Genomic DNA, 22699 nt, shown 5'->3' with positions numbered 1-22699 from the left:
CTGCAGCCCTGCGATCTACAGACTCCGATCAACTCACCTGGTTAAATCCAAAATGTAACATGTAACATTTGATTCATTCTCCAGAGTGGTTTAATCTGCCCCCCCGTGGAAAGGTTACTGGTATGATCCACTGAGCCAAAGTCGTTTTCATGAATGGCCCTGCAAATGGGTGAAAATGTTTGTTTTTGTCCATCCACCCCTGCTGATTGGCCAATTTGGACCGATTCAGCTGTGACGTTGGGGCCAAAAAAGTTAAGTTCATTAAGGGTTTAAAACCATGACCTTGGACCCCTCTGATGACAGCTCACACAGCGTCCCTCTGCTCAGTTGTGCCCCGCCAGTAAGTCTGTGGGCAGGCGTGTCGGCGTCCTGGGGGGAGGCAGCGGTCGGGGTGGTGGCGGCGGTTTGGCGTTGGCTTGCCGCGGGCTCGCCGCCCCCCCTCCACCGTCGCTGTCGGCTCTGTCTGCTGGGATAGGCGGAGGTGGCGGAGGAAGGCGGGGCAGCGACATGGAGCCGTGGTGGTAGTGGAGGTGGTGGTGCGGGTTGTGGCGAAGATGGTGCCCCGGCGTCCCCGCAGAGGGAGGGACACGGGAGCAGGAGGAGGCCGAGGAGGAGGAGGGGGGAGGAGGTGGAGGAGGCGTGAGCGTGGCCGGCCTCAGGCTCTGGATCCGCCGGCACTCCTGGCAGATCCGCACGTGGCTGCAGCCCTGAAGGAAGCTGCGCAGCGGGGCGGGTGGAGCCCCCAGGGACGACACCGGAGGAGGGGGAGGCTTGCTGGTGGTGGCGTTGGCGCCTAGTGGGTCCTCCAGGAGCCTCTGTGGTCCTGGGCCCAAATCAGGACCTCCTCCCATACCTCCCCCCAGCCCGGCCGTCAGCGAGCCTGCGCCGCTGTACAGTTTTCCGTTGCTGAGACGCATCTCGCGGACCAGGCGGATGGGGCGTGGGGTGGCCAGAGCAAGGCGGGATGGGTGACGCAGGACTCCGCCCCCGGCACTGCTCAGAGGACGGCGGCGTCGAGAACGAGAACTCTTCTTACAGGAGACGGCGTTTCGAAACTCTGTCAGCATCTCCTGACAAACTGAGACCTGAGAGACAGAGGGAGGGAGGGAGAAACATGATTTGTAGTTTTTCAGTCCACAAAAACATCGAAAAAGCAACTAAAACTTGGAGAAGTACAATGAAAACTGTCAATATAACGTTAAAAAACCCCCCGTCAAAATAAAACTACAAAAATGTCGAAAAACCCCAACAAAAACTGCCTAGGGCATCAAATTGGTCAGGGCCGTCTCTGCTACTAATAATATTGAAAATATTTTCTTTACCTTCCTTAATGGCTTATTAATTAAACATATTTTTATTCATATGCATTTATTTCTAACGTTCCTCTTTTCAATTTTGTGACTTGTGTCCTTTGGTAAGTCACGCACATATGCACTCAGAAAATAATTCATGTACGCTCATTTATTATTTTCAATGAGATTTCTTGCGATTGTATTTTTTATTTTTTCCCTAACAATGTTGTGAATATATATATATATAAACTAATGCCAGTATTCATGGTGCTGTGTATGCTGGAGGAGAGAGAGTGAATGTGTGATCCCTATACTCCGTCTCTCTTTCAGTTAAGGGGTCCTTGGCCTAAAAAACGTTGAAGATCCCTGGTATAAACAATCAGAATGACATAAGGCAAAGTTAATACACGGCAAAGTTGTCTTTTATTTGTCAAAATAACAGGCCCCCTTAAAGTCTATGCAGGTAGTACTTTCTAAAACTGATTTTTATTTTTTTTATTATAAATGTATATCTTTTTACGCTGGAAAATCAAGGAAGTTCTTTTAAAAAAAAGGGAAAGTTTAGTCTTGTTTTAACACAAAATGGATTAATTATTCATTTCTGAATGGAGTTATGATGTAAGATGCAACAATTCAGCAACATTTATTAAGACACATTTATCGAAATCTAAGGTTTTCATGACTATATTTAAACTGATGACGATTCAAAACAATGCAACAAATGAAACAATTCTCAATTTCTGCAGCTGCTTTCTTTATTTATTTTTATTTTTTTTCTCTTTTGTTTGCTGCGGTTTCTCCAGCTCCTGTTTATTTCGGGGTGGGGGACTTCTGGCCTTTTTTTCTGCTCCTAAATTCTTTGTCCAGCGGGCTGGAAGAGGTAAGTCTCGACAAAGAGCTTTCATTTTTTCTGTTTATTGTGGCGCCCCCCTGTGGACAAAAGCAGGAGTGTTTCCACCGCCTTGTGTCATGAAGATCTGCAGCTGCCAGCTCAGAAATCTTCTCACTTTACTGCAGCAGGTTGTGACTGTCCGCCCCGCTCAGTCCCGGTTCTGGTTCTCCCTAGTCTGGATCGACGACAGTTCATTTACCGGATAGTAGTGTCGGTGTTGGCTTCCAGGAAGTGGGCAGTGAGCTCCAGGTCCCAGACCCTGCGGCCATGCTGCAACTTCTCTCTGGCCGCCGGGTGCCGGCACATGCAGCGCTACTTCCCGCCGAAGTCGATGTACAGGTCGAACTGGACCACGTGGAAGAGCCTCCTGACCATAACCCAGTGACGGCTCCCCGTCTGGCCCCTCTAACTGTGGCAAATATTTTCTTACATTTTTCACCCCACCTTTATCCCCAAAGAGGGTATATTATTCATGTGCAGTGATAAATAAAACGTAATTTAACACTGAATGAGTGTTTTTGTGTTTGTTGTCATATGTGTATCGTTAGTCTTTTGTAGAACCAAATCTATGGAGGGCTGGTGGAATGTAACACTTGTGCTTAATAGATTAGGTACCCCTAAAATTTGTGTGTGCGCATTTGTGGCCCCAGCCTGGCCCCTCCATTTGAAAAATTGTCTATAACCGCCACTGCCATCACCATCTTTGGCCGATCCCGCCCGGATCAGCGGGGACTGGCAGAGCAACGAGGCGAAGCTCTGCTCCTGGCCGGAGGAGGAACGCAGAGCTCTACACCTCCCTCCGGAGCTCCGACTGCAGGTTGAAGACGACAGCAAAGCCAGATCTGGGTCTGTCCGGAGGCCCCGCTGGAGTCGGAGCTGAAGTATTTCTGGTGAACCTGCATGCTGTAATTGGTTGCGTCAGAATCTGAGCCGGTGACAGGCATTAACAATACAGAACTAGCCAATCGTCTCGCTGATGCTTTCGTTTTGCTGATGTAGGTCAGTATAGAGCATGGGTCAAAATCATGCCCACGGGCCAAATCCCAGTTGTGCGCCAAACCAAAAACTGAAAAACTGATTTTTTTAAAGTGCAATTACGCGACGTGACTTTCTTTAAGGCTTCATGTCGACCATACTGGATGTGAGAAGACTGTAATGTCTACATGCAATTATACAGTCAAAAATATTCCACTTTTTCGATTAAATGAAAGCATGTCAATACATGCATACATGTCTGGCCCTTGATGTGATTCTCATTTTTCTAGTGTGGCTCTTAGTGAAATTGAGTATGACACTACTGATAGAGTAGCCTGGTCCTACCAGACTCTCGTACATTTCATTTGTACAGAGAGTTTTCTAGTGTGGCTCTTAGTGAAATTGAGCTTGACACTACTGATAAAGAGACATTAGTGTCGGGTCGGCCTCTAGTTCACCCAGTAAGAGCGTTCGCCCCATGTTGGCTGAGTCTTGCGGCGGCGCAGGGTTCGAATCCGATCTGCTGCCCTTTGCTGCGTGTCATTCCCAATCTCTCTCCCTTTCATATCTATCCACTTTCTAATAAAGGGAAAAGCCCCTTAAAAATAATCTTTAAAAAAGAGGCATCAGTGTTAAACTGAGAGTGTTTCATAACAAGTTAAAAAGTCTTTGCAGTAACTTTAAAGTGTGACTTTTTGCATGAGCTTTTGAATAAAGTACATTCTGATCATCAGCTGCTCACTTATACACACACACACACGCACGCATGAACGCACGCACACACACACACAGGCGGGTGACCTACTGAGGTGTTAGAGCTGCGGTTGAGGCCGGGGGCGGGGCAGGAGGAGGAGCACGAGAGAGGAAGAGGAGTAGGAGGATGATGATGATGTTTTACCTCGTCCGTCTCGGCGCTGCGGCGCGTCGACCACAGAAACTCCATGATGGCCACGAAGACGGCGATGATGAGGCCGCAGATCAGGACCACAAAGATCCCGCCGATATTCTCCATGCCCAGACCTGAGATAAAGCGTAAAGATTCAAGTTGATAAACGCCACCTAAGAAAAACGCAAACCTCCTCGACGAGGTGGAGGAGATCGGGGTACTGGTCAAAAGTCATTAAGATTCATCACGATAATTCGTCCAATAGTTGTATACTGTATCCTGTGCAATCAGCAACAAAGAGACACTCGATTGGTCTTAATGGGTCTTAACAGGATCTTAATGGCTTGATTTCACACACACACACACACACACACACACACACACACACACACACACACACAGTGGGGACCCGTCATTGACATAATGCATTCCCTAGCCCCTTACCCTAACCTTAACCATCCCAACTAAATGCCTAACCTTAACCCTTACCCTCACCCTAACCAGAACCTAATTCTAACCCTAATCATACAACCAAGTCTTAACCCTCAAACAGACCTTTAAAGTTGTGGGGTCCAGCATTTTGGCCCAACAAAGCTGTCCAGACCCCACAAGTATACTGTATTCACGGTTTTTGGACCCACGAATATAGTTAAACAAGCCACACACACACACACACACATACACACACACGATTTCGCTGAGTGGCATTATTTCCCTGTGCTCTGGGAATACAGAACGCTGTTGGAACAGAAGACAGAGCAGTTGATCAATACTCTCAGACAGGACTCGCATTATGATCGGCTCTTAAAAACACAATTTGAGTGAGGAAAGTTGATGAACAGAAACAGTCTCACCTTGTTATAGCGAGACATCGGGAAAAACAACTTGTATGTGGGTCAATAATGGAAACGAGAAAAGAAAATCATAATCGATGCAGACAACCGACAGACCGAGAGAGACAGAAATACAAGATGAGATTGGACGATAAAATGTCGGAGAGGCAGGTTTTATGTTTTATTTCTCATTTCACACCTGACGAAACATAAAGCAAGTCAGAGACAAGAAGACATGGACGTCGGATGCATCGCCTTGAAAAGATTGGTGATTCCCAGAGGATAAATTGTTATAACTTTCATTTTAATGTGTCTAATACTTTGTTTTATGACGAAATACCACAGCTGTACTTTGTGTTTTGTGCTACTTAGCCAAGGGCGTAGGTTTTGTTTCAACATTGAGGGGGCACATTGTATGTGGGGGATCTGGGGGTCATCTCCCAGAATATTTTGAGCGTCAAACTTCATTTCCTGCATCCTGGTGAATTATTCTCTAACAATTTGTGCCTTTTTTGCATCAATTTATGTTGCAAATGTTTTATTTATGTGGCCATAACCGGAATGCAAATGTCCGCATCAGTTCCTGCAACCTGATCTCACAGAATTCCGTGAAATGAACACGGCCCCTTAACTCAAAATCTGGGGCAGTATCACGGAATCGCAAAAAATATGTGATGGGCCCACGGAAGAATTCCGTGAAATGAACACGGCCCCTTAAGTTAAAGAAAAGGTTGTGGGTGGGCTTACGTTTCCAACAACGGGACGGTTGGGTTTAGGAAAACAATAAACGGTTGGGTTTAGGAAAACAATAACGAGACGCGGGACAACAACGAGACAGTTGGGTTTAGGAAAAGAAGAACGGGACGGTTACGGTTGGGTTTAGGAAACGTGACACGCGGGACACAATCCCCGGTCTCCTGGGTGAAAGTCCTGTGATTTTGACCCATCCACCACCCTAACCAACCTCCTTATGCGGATTTTAGGGCTTTCATACTACTCGCTACCGTAGTCGCTCCTAATACTACGTCATCTTCTCATTGACTTTAAAATTGGCATTGTTTTCCTGGGTGGCCACAGAATTTTCACACATTCTGTGCCACCACCACGTAATGAGGTGTTAACAGTTTGTGATCATTTCACGGAATTCTGTGAGACCAGGCTGGTTCCTGAGCTGCAACGATTAGTCAACTAATCGATCAGTCGATCGACACAAAAATAATCACCAACTGTTTTGATAATCGATTAATTGTTAAAGTAATTTTTTTTGGGTTTCTTTGGGTTTTAGACTGACAAAACATTACATTTAAAGACATTACCTTGGACTTGGAGAAATGGGGATGGACATTTTCTACAACTATCTGATATTTTTTAGACGTAATAATTAAACATCTGGAAAAAAATCCGCAGATTCATCGATATGAAAATGATTGTAGGCTGCAGCCCTGGATCGCACATCGAGCGGTGTTCACCCTGACAGCTCCCTAGTACAAAGTTTGTGTAATGTCCGATTGAGCCCAAAGAGTTCACAATTCACAGCGAGCGAGTGGGCGTGTTGATGACACGCTTCCATCGGCTCGCACAAAACCAGAAGAAAGCAAACATCACCTATGGTGAAGAACGAGAGTGATTTACACGAAGATGGCAACGAAAATTGGGGTTTTGGACAAGACATCTGAAGACATAGCCTTGGGCTCTGGGAACCTATGATGGACATTTTCTATTATATCTGGTCATTTTCTAAACCATTAATTGTCTGTCAATCTGTCCTGTCGTGAAGCTTTTAACACTTAACACAAATTACGACCGACTGTGTGATTCGACATTTAAGTGATGTTTTTCCTTTGCAAGTGGCTGACTCACTCATATACCCAGGAGTGTCTGTCTGCCAATCATTCACCTTAACCCGCTGAAAAATGAGTCACCAGAACACTGTGCAAATACTGGCAGATGCAGACGCTAGAGGAAAAACAAGCCAAAACAACATTTAGTTGACATTTAGTTTGTCAGAGAAGTCACACCTGTGGCCTCTTTTCTCCCCATCGGGGTCAACAGATCCAGGGAGAGGAGGACACGTTTGCATCTGTAACTGTTAAAGGAATAGTGCGACATTCTTGTAGAGAGTTAGAAGACGGAAACTATTCTCACACCCACCTTTAGCCCGGTGGTCCTCCTCTTTGGGACACTGTCCCCCCTCCCACCAGCGTCTCTTCAGGATCTCCAGCCGGTTGCTCTCCTGCAGCTGTAAGATCCCCAGAGTGATCTCATCTCTGTACGGGGAGCCTAAAGAGAGGAACAAGAGCCGAGTCATTCACCATGTGAAATCCAGTCAATTCTCAGGTTAGTCTGGATCGACGGAAGTACATTTCCAGGACAGATGCCTGATATCCAAACTCTGTTCGCTTCGGGAAACAACAAACTTTGAGCTAACAAGCTGCACGCTGAAAAGGTTTGAGAAGATTTGAAGACAATTTGGACCGTGCAACAAGGCAGGCCTGCTTGGTTCTTTCGGGAAACGATTGTAAAGACTTTCAAAGAATATGTTTACGGCATCGACTCTCTAACTGGGACGTTTTGGGACCGATTGGTGGGATTTCTGTGGACGAAGTGAACACGGAGATACACTGGTAAGAGGAAATAACGTTTAACCATGTATCCAGCTAATTTAAATAGCTCATGTTACTGTATTGTGTGAACAGTTAACTTCAGTTAATATTGTATGTGGCGCTTTCTTTTATCGGGGTGCAAATGTTCCACCAAAACAAGTTCCTTCCCGAGACTATTTTGCAGAGCCACCGCGGCTGCGTCCGGAGCTTAGCGCCGCCCAAGACGATTGTGATAGGTTTAAAGGAATGCAAGTAATCTTCTGGTTCTCAACCTCACTGCTGTTAACTGGCTGACACATCATTTATTTAAAGTAGTTTTAATGTGTCATCACTGTTCTTTAGTTGAGGGTCAGCAAATGTTTAATTTTAATAGTAGCTAAACATATTTCTAGAGGTTGAAAAGGAAGAAGGGCTATTGAAGGAAAACACGCCATGAGACATGAGTAAAGGAAAGTGTAAGAAGAGTCTGGATTTTAGATGTGTTATTGTTCAACACAAGCATCTTTCTAACGTGGCCGAGGCACATCTGCACGTCGCTTAGTTGTTCAGCTCTTTTATTCAGCTCTTTTATTCTCTGTTTTTATTGAAGCATGAAGTAAGTAAACCCCAAAGTTCACCTGCTCGCCTCTCCTTTGTTAAACATGTGTCGAGCGGCACTAACAGGCACAGCATGCTCTTTAGGTTTTTTTATTTTTCTTGCAGGGAGCACATGTGCTGATAAGCTGAGAAATGTTAAGAAAGCAAATAAAGAGCCGAAGCAGCAGCTGCGTTTTTGACACAAATCAAACAAACCCGCTGCTGTTTTGAACCTCGTTTTGCACCTGATGTCTGTGTTCTGCTCAGTGTTGGGGAGTAACGGAATACATGTACCGGTGTTATGTATTCAGAATACAAATTCTGAGTAACTGTATTCTGTTACAGTTCAAATTTAAATAGTTGGTAATTAGAATACAGTTACATTGTTGAAATCAATGGATTACATGACGATACGTCTCTGTTTCACGAGTTTATTCACTCTCTGAATAAATTAGCTAAGGCAACTCCATGCATTTCCCAGAAGCCCCAATATGAAAACGAAAAATTGAGCTATTTGCGCGATCAGTCACAATGGAGTCGGAAACGGCACAACAGAGCCAGGGCAGGAATGCGTTTCTATCTTGGAAATTCAAACGGCATTTCACATTAAAGACATTAAATAAAGTAAGTTTTTTAGCCAAGGCTAGTCGTCTGCTGTAGTTTTACTGGTCACCTTGCTATTTTATAGTTTATGTGCAACTTTACATTCTCCTATGTGCTGATTTACTAGACCCAGAGCCGTTGAAAGACTGACCAGCCCCGTTTGACATGCTAGCTAACGTTAGCTAAAATTAGCTTGTGGTAGCTTAGACTGCGGTTAGATTTTTGTAGTATGCAGTTTGGGACTACAACAATCTAGTTGGAATAGAAGAACACACCAGAATAGGCCTGTTTAGTAAGCTGTATATGATGGCTGCATTCCTACACGTATAAAATGCAATTCAGTGTGGAAGTAATCCAAGTATTCAGAATACGTTACTCAGATTGAGTTGTGGGCATGTATTCTGTAACGGAATACGTTTTGAAAGTATCCTTCTCAACACTGGTTCTGCTATATTCAAAATTAAATATAGACCTCTGTGAATGGGAACAGTGCTTTTGGTGACTGGTTATACATTTGAAATTAGTTTAGCAGCAGCAGCAGCATTTTGTTAGCTACCAACCCTTCAAGAAATTAAGACAGTCCTCTCCAAAGAAACTGCCATAGGTTGATTCTGCAAGCAGCTTATAACGACACATATTTACATTTCTTGTTAGGTGGTCTAGAATCACAACACAAAGAAAGCGGAAGGTGACGGACATCCGTCAGAATTTCGGGCGGCACGTGAACAATCCTAGAACTGAAACGTCGTCGATATAGACTATCGTAGGTGCAAACCAAGGGATAAATGAGAAAGGAAGGTGAAGTAGTATAAGAGCTCCACAATTTGTATAGGGAGGAAGGTCAGGGTGCTGGATAGGCGAACTAACACAGGGCCAGAGTTTATGACCCGTCTGAAACCAAAAGTCAACGGTGACTTTTGTTTTGAAGCTAAAGCGTGATCTTTTCCTAACCCTAACCAAAGACTCTATTAGCGCATTACTCCCTTACTTTTTACTCCCTAATTTTGTTTTGCTAACACTAGATATTTACAAAGCTAAAATACATATTTAGCATCAAGAAAATTAGTTTAGTTAGTTGACGTTAGCCTATCTGTGTTGCCAGATCTCGCGAGAGTTTGTTCCTGGGACAGAAACAGGTCTGGAACAAAGGAAATTTTCTCCTGATGTGTCCGTCGGAAAAATGCCATATGTAGTGTCAGAAGGTTCTGGAGATATGTGGCTTGTAAAAAATGGGTCCAACATTTACTTTGGTGACTATGGGGTGAAAGAATCACTTATAATCTGTGTTCACGTTCACTTCTCCCATTGGAATAAAAACACTCTAGTCTCCTAAAGAGGTGTGGCCGTGGAGAAAACCACATGACACAGGTACAGGACATTAGTCTGAGTTGGGGTGTCTCGTTTCCAAACCGTCTCTGCCCTAACCACTCATTTCATTGCCTTAACTTAAATAGTTCAGTTTCACAATGTTAACTACCTGCAGTGTTACGTTAAATAGAACGATCACGCGTGTGGTATGAATGCTTATCTGTAAGCTATATGAGTTACTTAACCTATGAGGAATACTAATTAATTTCCTTATCCTGTTTCTGAAGTTAGCTGCTAATTAAGGGATGTGCCAGAAGGCGGCGCTACTACATTGAGTTCTGAATCAGAGTTTGTTCCACTGAACGGATGTTGACTCTAGTTAAAAAAGACCGAAGAAGTTGTTGCTAGCGAGAGACATGTGAAAGTAACTAAGTAACTTGTAATGATGTCATGCCTGTCCGCCTGCATTAAAAAGCAAATGTATCTGGATGTCGTGGACATTCAGTTCTTCCTTAGAAGATATAACAACGTGTTTAAAAGGTCCTCAATGCGGCCGTTTCACAATGTTTAATAGAGTGGCCATAAAGTATCATTTTGCAAGACATTGCCAATCAAATCTATCTTATATGTCATACAGGTATGAGGATGTGTTGATTAATTAGCAACTTATACTGTATGTTTTGTAGGAAATGTAATGTCTCCTGGTCTCTCACACACACACACACACACACACACACACACACACACACACACACATATATTGTTCTCAGTCCAGTCAGAGCATAAAGAAACATGAAACAGAACAGGAAAAAAGAAAAATAATTATATTAAAATCAAGATACCAAAGTCCAAACCCTGATCCAGCTGGCCTGATTTAATTCAGGATCAATATTCTAAAAAACACAGCAATGAAGCAGCCCTGAAGTCCTGAAAGTTACACAAAGATGATTCATGATTCAGCTCTATGGTCATGGTTTGAGTCTCTATATTAGGCTCTATCATATCGGTACCTGTCATTAATATTTTGTCCACTAACGCTGTAAATTATGAAGCTTTCATCCTCAACCTTGTCCGCACTCCCTCCCTGCTACTCGCCCCCATTAATCTTCTTTCTTATTCCATTAAAAAGTGACAGTGACTTTCACTAAATGACAGACAGACGGCAGGAGGTGTGCGATTGGTTTTCAAGGTAAAAGATCATTTAAGTCTTTTAAAAAATGATGACACTTCAATTGGTTAGATACTCCATATTTTAAAGATAAAGAATGATTTATTTGTCACCGCCTGACTTCCTTATTCGCCACGTTTTCTGGAACTCTGCCCCCTTGAAGCCAAATACCTTGTTTCACAAGTTAGCTCATAACTGTCGCCAGTGTCATAATGTTTTCTTGTTGACAGTGTAATAATGTGCCTCGGTGTCATATTTGTGGTTGTTTGTGTCCGATTAGCTCGTATAACTTCATACCTCCTCTTGAAGCTTGCTGGTTGTGGACTTTTGTTCCTCACATTTGTCCTTCAGAGGCATTGCCTTAAAGTCACACAGAAGCTATGTGTGCAGTTAACACCAACAAGTCCTCCAAACTAAATGACAAAACATCATTTGTAACCGTTAGAAGTATTTTCTGATCTGATGTCGCTATATTGGTCTGTTCCTTCCAAAACTGAAAGTCTGTTTTATGACCTCATAGTCTATATCGACTATGTTTAATTTATGGGATTGTTCTGGTGCCGGCGGATGTCCCTCCCCTTCGGCTTTCTTTGTGTTGGTATTCTAAACTTCGGTAAATTCGGCAAATATCCTCCGAGCTACAACCGACAATCAATCTCATTACACACTCAACAGCCATTTTAATTCCAGAGCTCGCCTCCCTACATGCACATGTTCCACCAAAACAAGTTCCTTCCCGAGACTATTTTGCAGAGCCTCCGTACCTGCATCCAGTGCCTAGCCCCGCCCAAGACGATTGGGATTGGTTTAAAGAAATGACAATAAACCAGAGCACGTTTTTTCCATAGACAGTAGAGTCCATAGAGCGTTACTGCGCAGCCTCCAACTGAGAGAGACGAAGTAAATGTGACGTGAGCGACCTGTCTGAAAGTTGTAAGTCTTCTGGTAGCTGTGCCAACAGAAATCTCAATCATTCCCAATCTTGCAGAGACGGAAAGCGTAGGTATATGTAAGGAGATAACATGGGCACAGGCTAATTATTGCTAACTAAAATGCTAGTTAACATTAGTAATTAAACGTAAACAGCTAATGTAAGTCCAAACTGCCTGCGAGCTTCTCCTGTACTGTACGGTAATTCCTCTACTATGCGACAGTAAGCCTATTTTTACAAAAACGTCTACTACGGAGCCATAACGTGAGGTACAAGGTAATGGAGCCTTTTATATATTGTCGTGTTTCTTTAGAAATAAACAATGGACAAATAAAGTCTTTAAACGCTTCAAATGTAAAGTTATTCGCTGTCAAAGTGACGTCAAAATGAATGGCAGTCAATGGAATGCTAACGTCAGGTGATCGCTTTGTAGCATCAAAATGGCGCCATAGGAGGTTCAAACTCCGAAGCGAAGCTTACCCCCTTGGTTTTTTCCCATCCAGGAATGCTGTGTGGACGAGCCAGACCTTCCTCCGCAGCGCTGTGGAGGAAGGTCTGGCATTGCGAGACTAATAATCTCACAACTCTATGGTTAAGGTTTAGTTTGGTTTAGGGAAACATCATGGTTTGGGTTGCGTAAGGTACTTTATTAAGGTCAGAATGAGATTGGTTTGGGTTAAAATGACTACTTTGTTAGGTCAGGGGACCTTCGCCGTTACACTAGTAACCACTTTCAGGAGTGATGGTGGTTAAAAAGACTCATTTATTCATTCAATTTCGGCTGGAAATGGGAAACAAATTGAACTGTAAACTCCCAGAACACAAACACCAAAATGACTTTAAATCAGCTGCGAGTTCTCATTTTCTCTTTTGAAGCTGATGCTAATCGCTCACTGTCAGTCAGCACAGTTAGCATGGGAGACGACGTCTACCAGAGGCACCGGGGTGACTCTGCTGCTTTTATTTTCATCACTTAAAGCAGGTTGACTGACAGGCCGTTCTCCCCCAAACTCCTCATCTTTTTCTTTCTTTTTTCTGTCTCCGTCTACCCGCTGTTCCCTCTCCACTCCTCACATCTGTTCCTCCTTTCTCCATTAACTATGCTAATCTATGCACTAACACTTATCACCAGAGTCTGAGGCAGATGACGAGGCAAGGCTAGACAGCGGCAAAAGCAGACCAATGCCAAATTGGATGGATTTAATTTGCAGAGAACAGCAGCTGCACCAAGAATATGACCTGGTTAACGGCTAACACAGAACCAGCAAAACAAGGTGCAGGACAAAACGTAAGGCAACCTCAATATATTACAAACAATATGGGATGTGACAGCAGACTGGACACGATTACACTTCACATAAACAAAGTAGAAGGTATGGGCTACACACGGAAGCAGGTTGGTGCTTTTTCTCTGTTTCAGGGAAGAATGGAAACATTCACTTGGTGTCGAGACCTGTAATCCTGTCTCGTTCTAAATTCCAGCCAACATTTGTTATTTTTATATCTCCAGAAAAGGTGTGAAGGTCAGATTGTCCGAGTTTACAGTAATATTTAAAGGAGAAATTTGACATTGTTAGGGAGTTATTGCAGAGATTCAGATGAGAAGATTGATACAACCAATGTGACACTTTTGAAGATTTCTGACTTCTGATTTCCGGCCTTTCTTTTCATTTTCCTTCATATCTGAACAAAATGTCATTATACGTTTAAGCAATATTACACAACGGTTAGCAACAAAATAAAAGTATGATCAAACTGTATTCACATTGTGGGGCAATTTGCTCTTAAAATAAAAAAAGCAACAGAGTTGATTTCTAGTCCCTGCCTGTTTAGTCAGCCAGCTAACTTAAGCTAACGTTAGCTTTGTTGAGATCGTGGGATTTCCCAAACTGAATAAATACCGCACCTATAAACACCAAACTGCTTTGCTAGCTCAGTCTTGTTATAACTAAGATAGCTGCTGAATTTAGTTTTTCATGGATAGATACATCCGCGAACTTTAAGCAACAGAGCCAATTTCCTGTCCCTTTTTAACATTAGTCAAACAGTCAGTTAAGCTAACGTTAACTTTGTAGATTTCCTATACTGAATAAATACTACACAGATAAACACTAAAATGCTTTGCTAGCTCAATCGTGTTGTAACTAAGATATCTGCTGACATTTTTTTTTCTTCCACTGACAGATTTAGATACTATACATCCACGAACTTTAAGTAATAGAGACAATTTCCTGTCCCTTTTTAACGTTAGTGAAACAGTCAGTCAAGCTAACGTTAGCTTTGTAGAGATTGTGGGATTGTGTGCACATATAAACACTAAAATGCTGTGCTAGCTCAATCGTGTGGTAACTAAGACATTGGCTGATATGATCCTAGCATTTCAGTTAACAACATAACAGTTAACTCCAGAGCGTTGTAAAAAATAAGTTGTTTAACCCGATTAATCACTTTATATAATATGTTGGAGAGGTTCTGTGTGTTCCACTGTGGTTCCTGATTTATTGCATCAATACAAATGTTTCAAAAACAGTTTATGATTCAACTTTGTAAAGTTGACAAAGAAATGGAGAGGTAATATTTTTAACTGATGCGCCTGGTGTGCTGAAATGGCTCTGGGTGTGCTGTCAACAGGGATGTATCGGCTGTCATGCTGATTTGAGCACGATCTACATGTTCAGTTTGCCTGGTCGGATCTCCTTGTTCTATAATGCAGAATACATGTGTTTGGTTAGAGGTTACAGCAATATTTAAAGGACAAATTTGACATTTTTGGGAGATTTTTTTGCAGAGAGTCAGATGAGAAGATTGATACATCACCAATGTAGTCTATATCGACGACGTTTCATTTACGGGATTGTTCAGTTGCTGCCGGAAATTCCGCCGGATGTCCCTCATTTTGGCCAGATGTACGTAACCTTCCACATTCTTTGTGTTTTTTTAAACTCTGGTCTATTAATGAGGACTATGGTTAACTGCTCCTCAGATCTCTGCAGGGTAAATCCAGACAGCTAGCTAGACTATCTGTCCAATCTGAGTTTTCTGTTGCACAACTAAAACAACTTTTGAACGTACAAATGTTCCACCCAAACAACTTCCTTCCTTAGGCTATTTAGCAGAGGCACCGTTGCACCGTTTTGACCTCTGACTTCCAGCCTCTCTTTTCATTTTCCTTCCTCTCTGAACAAAATGTCTTTATACGTTGCAGATATGTGTTTGGTTATGGTAAACTCACCCAGAGGCATGCCGATGCCGTATCCTTTGGTGTCCAGCAGGCCTCCGATCTGCGTGAGGTTGCAGTTGAGGCTGCGGTAGTACTCGTTCATGGTGCTCTCCATCAGGAAGGCGTACTTGGAGTTGAGGACGCGCGCAATGCCTTCCTCGGTGCTCTTCACAAAGACGCTGGGCTGCTTGGAGTTCATGTAGTACCACATCCGCTGGTACGTCTGGTACCGCGAGTTCTGGAGGAGGAAGGGTGGAGATAGAGGTGGTTTTGGTTTTTCCAGGCGTTAAAATTTGATTTAGTCGGCTTTCTTTCCTGTTGCTATCAGAAGAAATGCGTCACTGGTGGAAGAAGCATTCAGATCCTTTACTTAAGTAAAAGTACTAATATCACACTGTGAAAATACTCTGTTACAAGTTAAAGTCCTGCATTGATGATGTTTCTTAAGTAAAAGTATGTAAGTGGGAAAATGTACTTAAGCATTAAAAGTAAAAGTACTCGATGCAGAAAAATCCTCACATCTTAGAAACTGGAAACGATCCAAACAGTTCTGTGTTTAATGGTCTAATCATTTCAGCTGAACTTGTAGCCCATTATATTGTTGGCTAGTTTAATTCATAATAAAACATGGTAATATATAACTACATGTGTTTTGTGTGCAAATATTTAGATTTTTGAAGGAACTAGTAAAAAAGTAAAGAAGTACAATATTTCTCTCTGAAATGTAGCGGAGTAGAAGTAGAAAGTGGCATGAAAAGAAAAGACTCAAGTAAAGTACAAGTACCTCAACATTTGTAGTACAGTACTTAAGAGTAAATGTACTTAGTTACATTCCACCACTGGAAACGAGTGAGTTCTGAGAGGAATCTCTTTTTGTCTCACCATGAAGAAGGTCATGGTGGATCCTCCGTGGATGGTACCGTACTGGATGTTGGTTTGGTCAGCCAGATCGTCTGGAGACTCGATCGGAACCTCCATCCTTTGGACGGTCAGAAATGCCGCCAGGTTGGCCGTGTAGGACGAGATAATGATGAGGGTGAACGCCCACCTGAGAGGACCAGAGTAAGGTGAGAACCATAGAAATAAAATGGATAGAAAGGCCATTGAACCGTGTTGTTTCCCGTGGTCATTTGATTGGTACACAACAAAATGGCGATTGTTGTTAGTTGTCATAGTGACAATTTGCATCAGCGGGGCCCTAAATTGTGTCGCAGCTCGCTGGGAGGAGAGCCGCCCGACGCAGCTCGGGAGACGTTTTGATTTTATTTTTTTATTTTTTTCATTTTTAATTAGTTTTGATTTTTACAATATATATACCGCAGGGCGGAGTCGAACCTGCGGCCGATGCGTCGAGGGGTAAACCTCTGTATACGGGCACCTGCCCTACCAGGTGAGCTACCGAGGCGACCTTAATGTATTATCTTTGAGCTACTTCAGTGTTGGATGTGAAGCAATTATGGCACAGCGCCATCTCATGTCAAGTCCGTTCAGTTTCTCTAATTCAGTGTCACAGTGAGAGTTGATGTATAGTCATGCTGTCTCCTTTTTGGTGTTTGGTGTTGAAGCCCTCACTGTCGCCTTCCAGGCAGCGCTGCTTAAAAGGGCTTAAAACACCATTGAGCCTCCTTTTTTCAGTATTACAGCTAAATAAACTGAAATGATTTACGTTGATTTTTATTTTATTTGTATTTGTTTTTTAAAGTGGCAGTATAGTTTCATTTTAATTGTAGTTTTTCTTGAAATATTTTTTATTATTTTTTATATTTTAATTAGGGCTGTCAATCGATTAAAAAAATGTAACCTAATTAATTACATACTCTGTGATTAATTAATTGAAATTAATCGCATACATAATTAACGGTGCCTGAACCGATACTTTTTAAGAAAGTAAAAAAAGAAAAGAAAAAAAGGGTAAACAACAGTTGGTGACATTGTTTATTGCTAAGGCCATATGGTCAAAATTAAATGATTTAATAATAATGTATAACAATAACTTATTTCACTAGTAAATTGCTGTTGAACGACAAAAACAACAAGCAGATGGGAAAAGGACATTTACAATAACTTCAAATGCACCACGAGGCTGTAGTTTACCAGTTTCATTGAACGCACCGTCTGTGTTGTTTCTCCGACGGCAGCTGCAGGTTGTTACATCCCGGTGTTGAATCCTCTACAGTAAAACACAGTCACACTTTACACCGTTTAGCGTTAGCTGTCAGCATTTTAACCGTGTTTAATCTAGCTACTAGCTAGCGGTAGGCTAACGTTAGCTGCTGTTGAGTATAGTGTTAACTAGCGTCACGTGCAGCGGGGTTTGCGTTTCCTGTAACGTCTGTTTCAGAGCATCAGAGAGAAGCGCAGACATCAGTGGCACCAGATTTTCATCTGTATGCAAACGTCAATATGGAATGGATTAATCTGCGTTAATTTTTTTAACGCGTTATTTTTTCTCAGATTAATTAATCGAAATTAACGCGTTATTTTGACAGCCCTAATTTTAATATTTAGTTTCAGTTTACTAAAACTATTTTTTTACGGCTTATTTACGTTTACTATAATTACTCTGGACTAAAGAAGAGCAGCTTTAACATCTATTTAAACCTTCACTTCTCTCTTCTTTTTTCTACTTTTTTCCTCACTTCACCTTTCTCTCTCTCTCTCTCTCTCTCTCTCTCCATTAAGCGCTGTGAGTGGAGAGCAGGAGAGCGACAGATGGAGGGCACTGCAGGAAATGTCAGGTATTTAGGTAAAATTCATCCACCTAAACATGAACTCGGACTGCAGCAGAGAGGAGCAGGACACCTCCAGAGGAAATGAGACGGACGTGAGGAGTGAGGGAATTAGGAAGGGAGCCCAGGATTGAAAGAGAAAGAGAGAGAGAGAGAGAGAGAGAGAGAGAGAGAGAGGCAAACAGAGTCGGAGGGAGGAGGAGAAAATGATGGAGAGAGACATTAAACCAAAATAAACCAAGGACAAATTAGAGTTTGGGTACTGGTGATTACATTTAAACATGTGTTACCCAAGCTTTTATAGAAGAGGTTTTTAACTAAAATGTAGCTATTTAATGTCGCATATACTTTAAAAACCAACGAGTCGCTAAACCATAAGACGATATAGGTTATTTGTCCCTACCCTCTGATACGACTCACAGGAGCGTTTCATAAATTAGCGCCCCTAGTGGTGTAGAAAATACAACCTCATATGTAAACCAGAGAACGTCGGTCGCAGTTTTGAACGTAAAGGTCTAGATTGTAAACACGTCTTTAACGTTAACGGTCACATTTTGGTTATGTTTAGGCACCAAAAGTACTTCGAAAAGATTTAGAAGGTTTGGTTTAAAATCAGACGTTACTTTTCTTACCTGAAGGTTACGCACGTGACGTTACTTAACGTTGTTAAGTAAAAAAACGACTTACTTTTATTTTCAAACAGGACTTGAACCCCGTTCTGCCGGGTGAAAGTTTGTTGTTGGCGCTATTATGGTGCATGTCTATATATACGCGTTGTTTTCACCGAAGGGGTCGCCCCGCTTCCCAGCATTGCACGCTAGTGGGCTTGCCACCAGCAGTTGTCCGTTTCTCTTCACTGACCACTGACAATCAGAGAAAACAGTCTACAGCCTCCTACAAGCCCGATGGCTGCACCTGATTGGACGAACACGTCACCTGGGTCTTTCTGCTCCCAGATTTCAAAACGGACCATAATGGTGGCTTGTTTTGGAATACGGTCTCGCGTGTTTCTGAAAACATTTTCAGCGAGAAATAAGCCATGCAGTTGCTAAATCCGTCTTGATTTCAGATCGACGAAAGGTCAGTTTAAAAGATTTTCGTCAGCTTTTGAGAGTTGGCGAGCCGAGCCGGCCACGTCTCATTTGCATAAAGTTGCCTGGATTCAACTTTATGCAAAAGAGAAGCGGGCGACTCGACACCTCGCCGCGACACTCCCAGAATGCATTGCACAGTTGCTCCCATAAAAATGAATGGACATTTTTCCCGACATTTTCAATAACATCCAAGTTATTTTTTTGGGCAATTTAGTTGTAAGAAACCCATATTTCTGATATAAAAAATACTTTGAAAATGGGTCAAATTTGACCCGAAGACAACATAAGGGTTAAAAACACTTAACAAAAGTGCTCCATTTATTCATTGCAAGTGTCGTAAAAGCTTCTCCGGGAACCATCACCTTATCGTGGTGGAGAGGTTTGTGTGTCCCTATGAACCTGAGGGCTGTGTTGTCTGGAGCTTTGTGCTCCTGGTAGGGTCTCCCAAGGCAAAGTGGTCTCAGGTGAGGGGCCAGACAAAGAATGGTTCAAAAAATCCTATGAAAAATCGAGGAAGGGATGAAGTGACCCTGCCCGGAGGAAGCCCGGGGCCCCCATCTGGAGCCAGGCCCAGATGGAGGGCTCGCCAGCGAGCGTCTGGTGGCCGGGTTTGCCACGGAGCCCGGTCGGGCACAGCCCGAAAAAGCTACGTGGCGGACATCCTCCATCCCATGGGCCCACCACCTGTGGGAGGAACCGCTGGGGTCGGGTGCGCTGCCACATGGGTGGCAGTGAAGGTCAGGGGCCTCGACGGACCAGACCCGGGCAGCAGAGGCTGGCTCTGGGGGACGTGGAATGTCACCTCTCTGTGGGGGGAAGGAGCCGGAACTTGTGCGGGAGGTGGAGCGCCACCGGTTAGATCTGGTGGGGCTTACCTCTACGCACAGTCTTGGTTCTGGAACCATACTCCTGGATAGGGGTTGGACTCTTTTCTTCTCCGGAGTTGCCCAGGGTGTGAGGCGCCGGGCGGGTGTGGGGATACTCACAAGCCCCCGGCTGAGCGCCGCTACGTTGGAGTTTAACCCGGTGGACGAGAGGGTCGCCTCCCTACGCCTGCGGGTTGTGGGGGGAAAAACTCTGACTGTTGTTTGTGCATATGCACCAAACAAGAGTTCAGAGTATTCGGCCTTCTTGGAGACCTTGAGTGGAGTCCTGCATGGGGCTCCAGTCGGGGACTCCATAGTTCTGCTGGGGGGACTTCAACGCGCACGTGGGTAATGATGGAGACACATGGAGAGGCGTGATTGGGAGGAACGGCCTCCCTGATCTAAACCAGAGTGGTTGTTTGTTGTTGGACTTCTGTGCTAGTCATGGATTGTCTATAACGAACACCATGTTCGAACATAGGGATGCTCATAAGTGTACTTGGTACCAGAGCACCCTAGGCCAAAGGTCAATGATCGATTTTATAATCGTTTCATCTGATCTGAGGCCATATGTTTTGGACACTCGGGTGAAGAGAGGGGCGGAGCTGTCAACCGATCACCATCTGGTGGTGAGTTGGGTCAGGGGTGGGGGAAGACTCTGGACAGACCTGGTAAGCCCAAACGGGTAGTGCGGGTAAATTGGGAACGTCTGGAGGAGGCCCCTGTCCGACAGACTTTCAACTCACACCTCCGGGCGGAGCTTTTCGTGCATCCCTGTGGAGGCTGGGGGGGCATTGAACCCTGAGTGGACAATGTTCAAAGTTTCCATTGCTGAAGCTGCGGTGAGGAGCTGTGGTCTTAGGGTCTTAGGTGCCTCAAGGGGCGGTAACCCACGAACACCGTGGTGGACACCGGTGGTCAGGGAAGCCGTCCGATTGAAGAAGGAGTCTTTCCGGGATATGTTATCCCAGACGACTCCGGAGGCAGTTGCAAGGTACCGAAGGGGCTCGAAGGGCTGCAGCCTCTGCCGTGAAAGAGGCAAAGCAGCGTGTGTGGGAGAAGTTCGGAGAAGACATGGAGAAGGACTTTCGGTCGGCACCAAGGTACTTCTGGAAAACCGCTCGCCACCTCAGGAGGGGGGAAGCGGGGAACCATCCAAGCTGTGTACAGTAAGGATGGGACGCTGTTGACCTCAACTGAGGAGGTAATAGGGCGGTGGAAGGAGCACTTTGAGGAACTCCTAACCCGACTAATACGCCCTCTATGGTAGAGGCAGAGCTGGAGGATGAGGGGGGGGATTGGCATCAATTTCCCTGGTGGAGGTTGCTGAGGTAGTTAAACAACTCCACAGTGGCAAAGCCCCAGGAATTGATGAGATCCGTCCAGAAATGCTTAAAGCTCTGGGTGTGGAGGGGTTGTCTTGGTTGACACGCCTCTTCAACATTGCGTGGAAGTCTGGGACGGTGCCTAAGGAGTGGCAGACCGGGGGTGGTGGTTCCCCTTTTAAAAAAGGGGGGGACCAGAGGGTGTGTGCCAATTACAGGGGTATCACACTTCTCAGCCTCCCGGTAAAGTCTACTCCAAGGTGCTGGAAAGGAGGGTTCGGTCGATAGTCGAATCTCAGGTTGAAGAGGAACAATGCGGATTCCGCCCTGGTCGTGGAACAACGGACCAGATCTTTACTCTCGCAAGGATCCTGGAGGGAGCCTGGGAGTATGCCCAACCAGTCTACATGTGTTTTGTGGATCTGGAGAAGGCGTATGACCGGGTGCCCCGGGAGATACTGTGGGAGGTGCTGCGGAGTACAGGGGTGAGGGGGTCCCTTCTCAGGGCCATCCACCCTCTGTACGACCAAAGCGAGAGCTGTGTCCGGGTTCTCGGCAGTAAGTCGGACTCGCTTTCAGGTGAGAGTTGGCCTCCGCCAGGGCTGCGCTTTGTCACCAATCCTGTTTGTAGTATTTATGGACAGGATATCGAGGCGTAGTCGGGGTGGAGAGGGGTTGCAGTTCGGTGGGCTGGGGATCTCATCGCTGCTTTTTTTGCAGATGATGTGGTCCTGATGGCATCATCGGCCTGTGACCTTCAGCACTCACTGGATCGGTTCGCAGCCGAGTGTGAAGCGGCTGGGATGAGGATCAGCACCTCTAAATCGGAGGCCATGGTTCTCAGCAGGAAACCGATGGAGTGCCTTCTCCAGGTAGGGAATGAGTCCTTACCCCCAAGTGAAGGAGTTCAAGTACCTTGGGGGTCTTGTTCACGAGTGAGGGGACAATGGAGCGGGAGATTGGTCGGAGAATCGGCACAGCAGGTGCGGTATTACATTCAATTTATCGCACCGTTAGACGAAAAAGAGAGCTGAGCCAGAAGGCAAAGCTCTCAATCTACCGGTCAGTTTTTGTTCCTACCCTCACCTATGGTCATGAAGGCTGGGTCATGACCGAAAGAACAAGATCCAGGGTACAAGCGGCCGAAATGGGTTTCCTCAGGAGGGTAGCTGGCGCCTCCCTTAGAGATAGGGTGAGAAGCTCAGTTATCCGTGAGGAGCTCGGAGTAGAGCCGCTGCTCCTTTGCGCCGAAAGGAGCCAGTTGAGGTGGTTCGGGCATCTGGTAAGGATGCCCCCTGGGCGCCTCCCTAGGGAGGTGTTCCAGGCACGTCCCAGCTGGGAGGAGGCCTCGGGGGAGACCCAGGACTAGGTGGAGGGATTATATCTCTAACCTGGCCT

The 22699-nt window shown here is 44.6% G+C and overlaps 1 protein-coding gene across 2 annotated transcripts in view; it reads right to left on the bottom strand.

The window, feature by feature from the left end:
* Window positions 1-323: 323 nt before the first annotated feature.
* The window catches only part of LOC144528755 (glutamate receptor ionotropic, kainate 5-like), a 115737-nt gene continuing 93361 nt past the window's right edge, over window positions 324-22699 (bottom strand). The window contains exons 15-19 of one of the 2 annotated variants that reach the window (XM_078267550.1): window positions 16170-16335; window positions 15300-15525; window positions 7030-7158; window positions 3965-4179; window positions 324-1085 (exon numbers count right to left, since the gene is read on the bottom strand). In XM_078267550.1, the coding sequence (XP_078123676.1) occupies window positions 324-1085; window positions 3965-4179; window positions 7030-7158; window positions 15300-15525; window positions 16170-16335 (1498 nt within the window). Of the gene's footprint in view, window positions 1086-2332; window positions 2360-3964; window positions 4180-7029; window positions 7159-15299; window positions 15526-16169; window positions 16336-22699 lie in introns of those variants that run through there. The other variant, XM_078267551.1, reaches the window with a different exon arrangement.

This window comes from Sander vitreus, chromosome 14 (assembly GCF_031162955.1).
Source record: "Sander vitreus isolate 19-12246 chromosome 14, sanVit1, whole genome shotgun sequence".
Taxonomy (NCBI): Eukaryota; Metazoa; Chordata; class Actinopteri; order Perciformes; family Percidae; genus Sander; species Sander vitreus.
The sequence above is the reverse complement of the archived record's forward strand: the minus strand, read 5'-3'. Positions and strand labels throughout refer to the sequence as shown.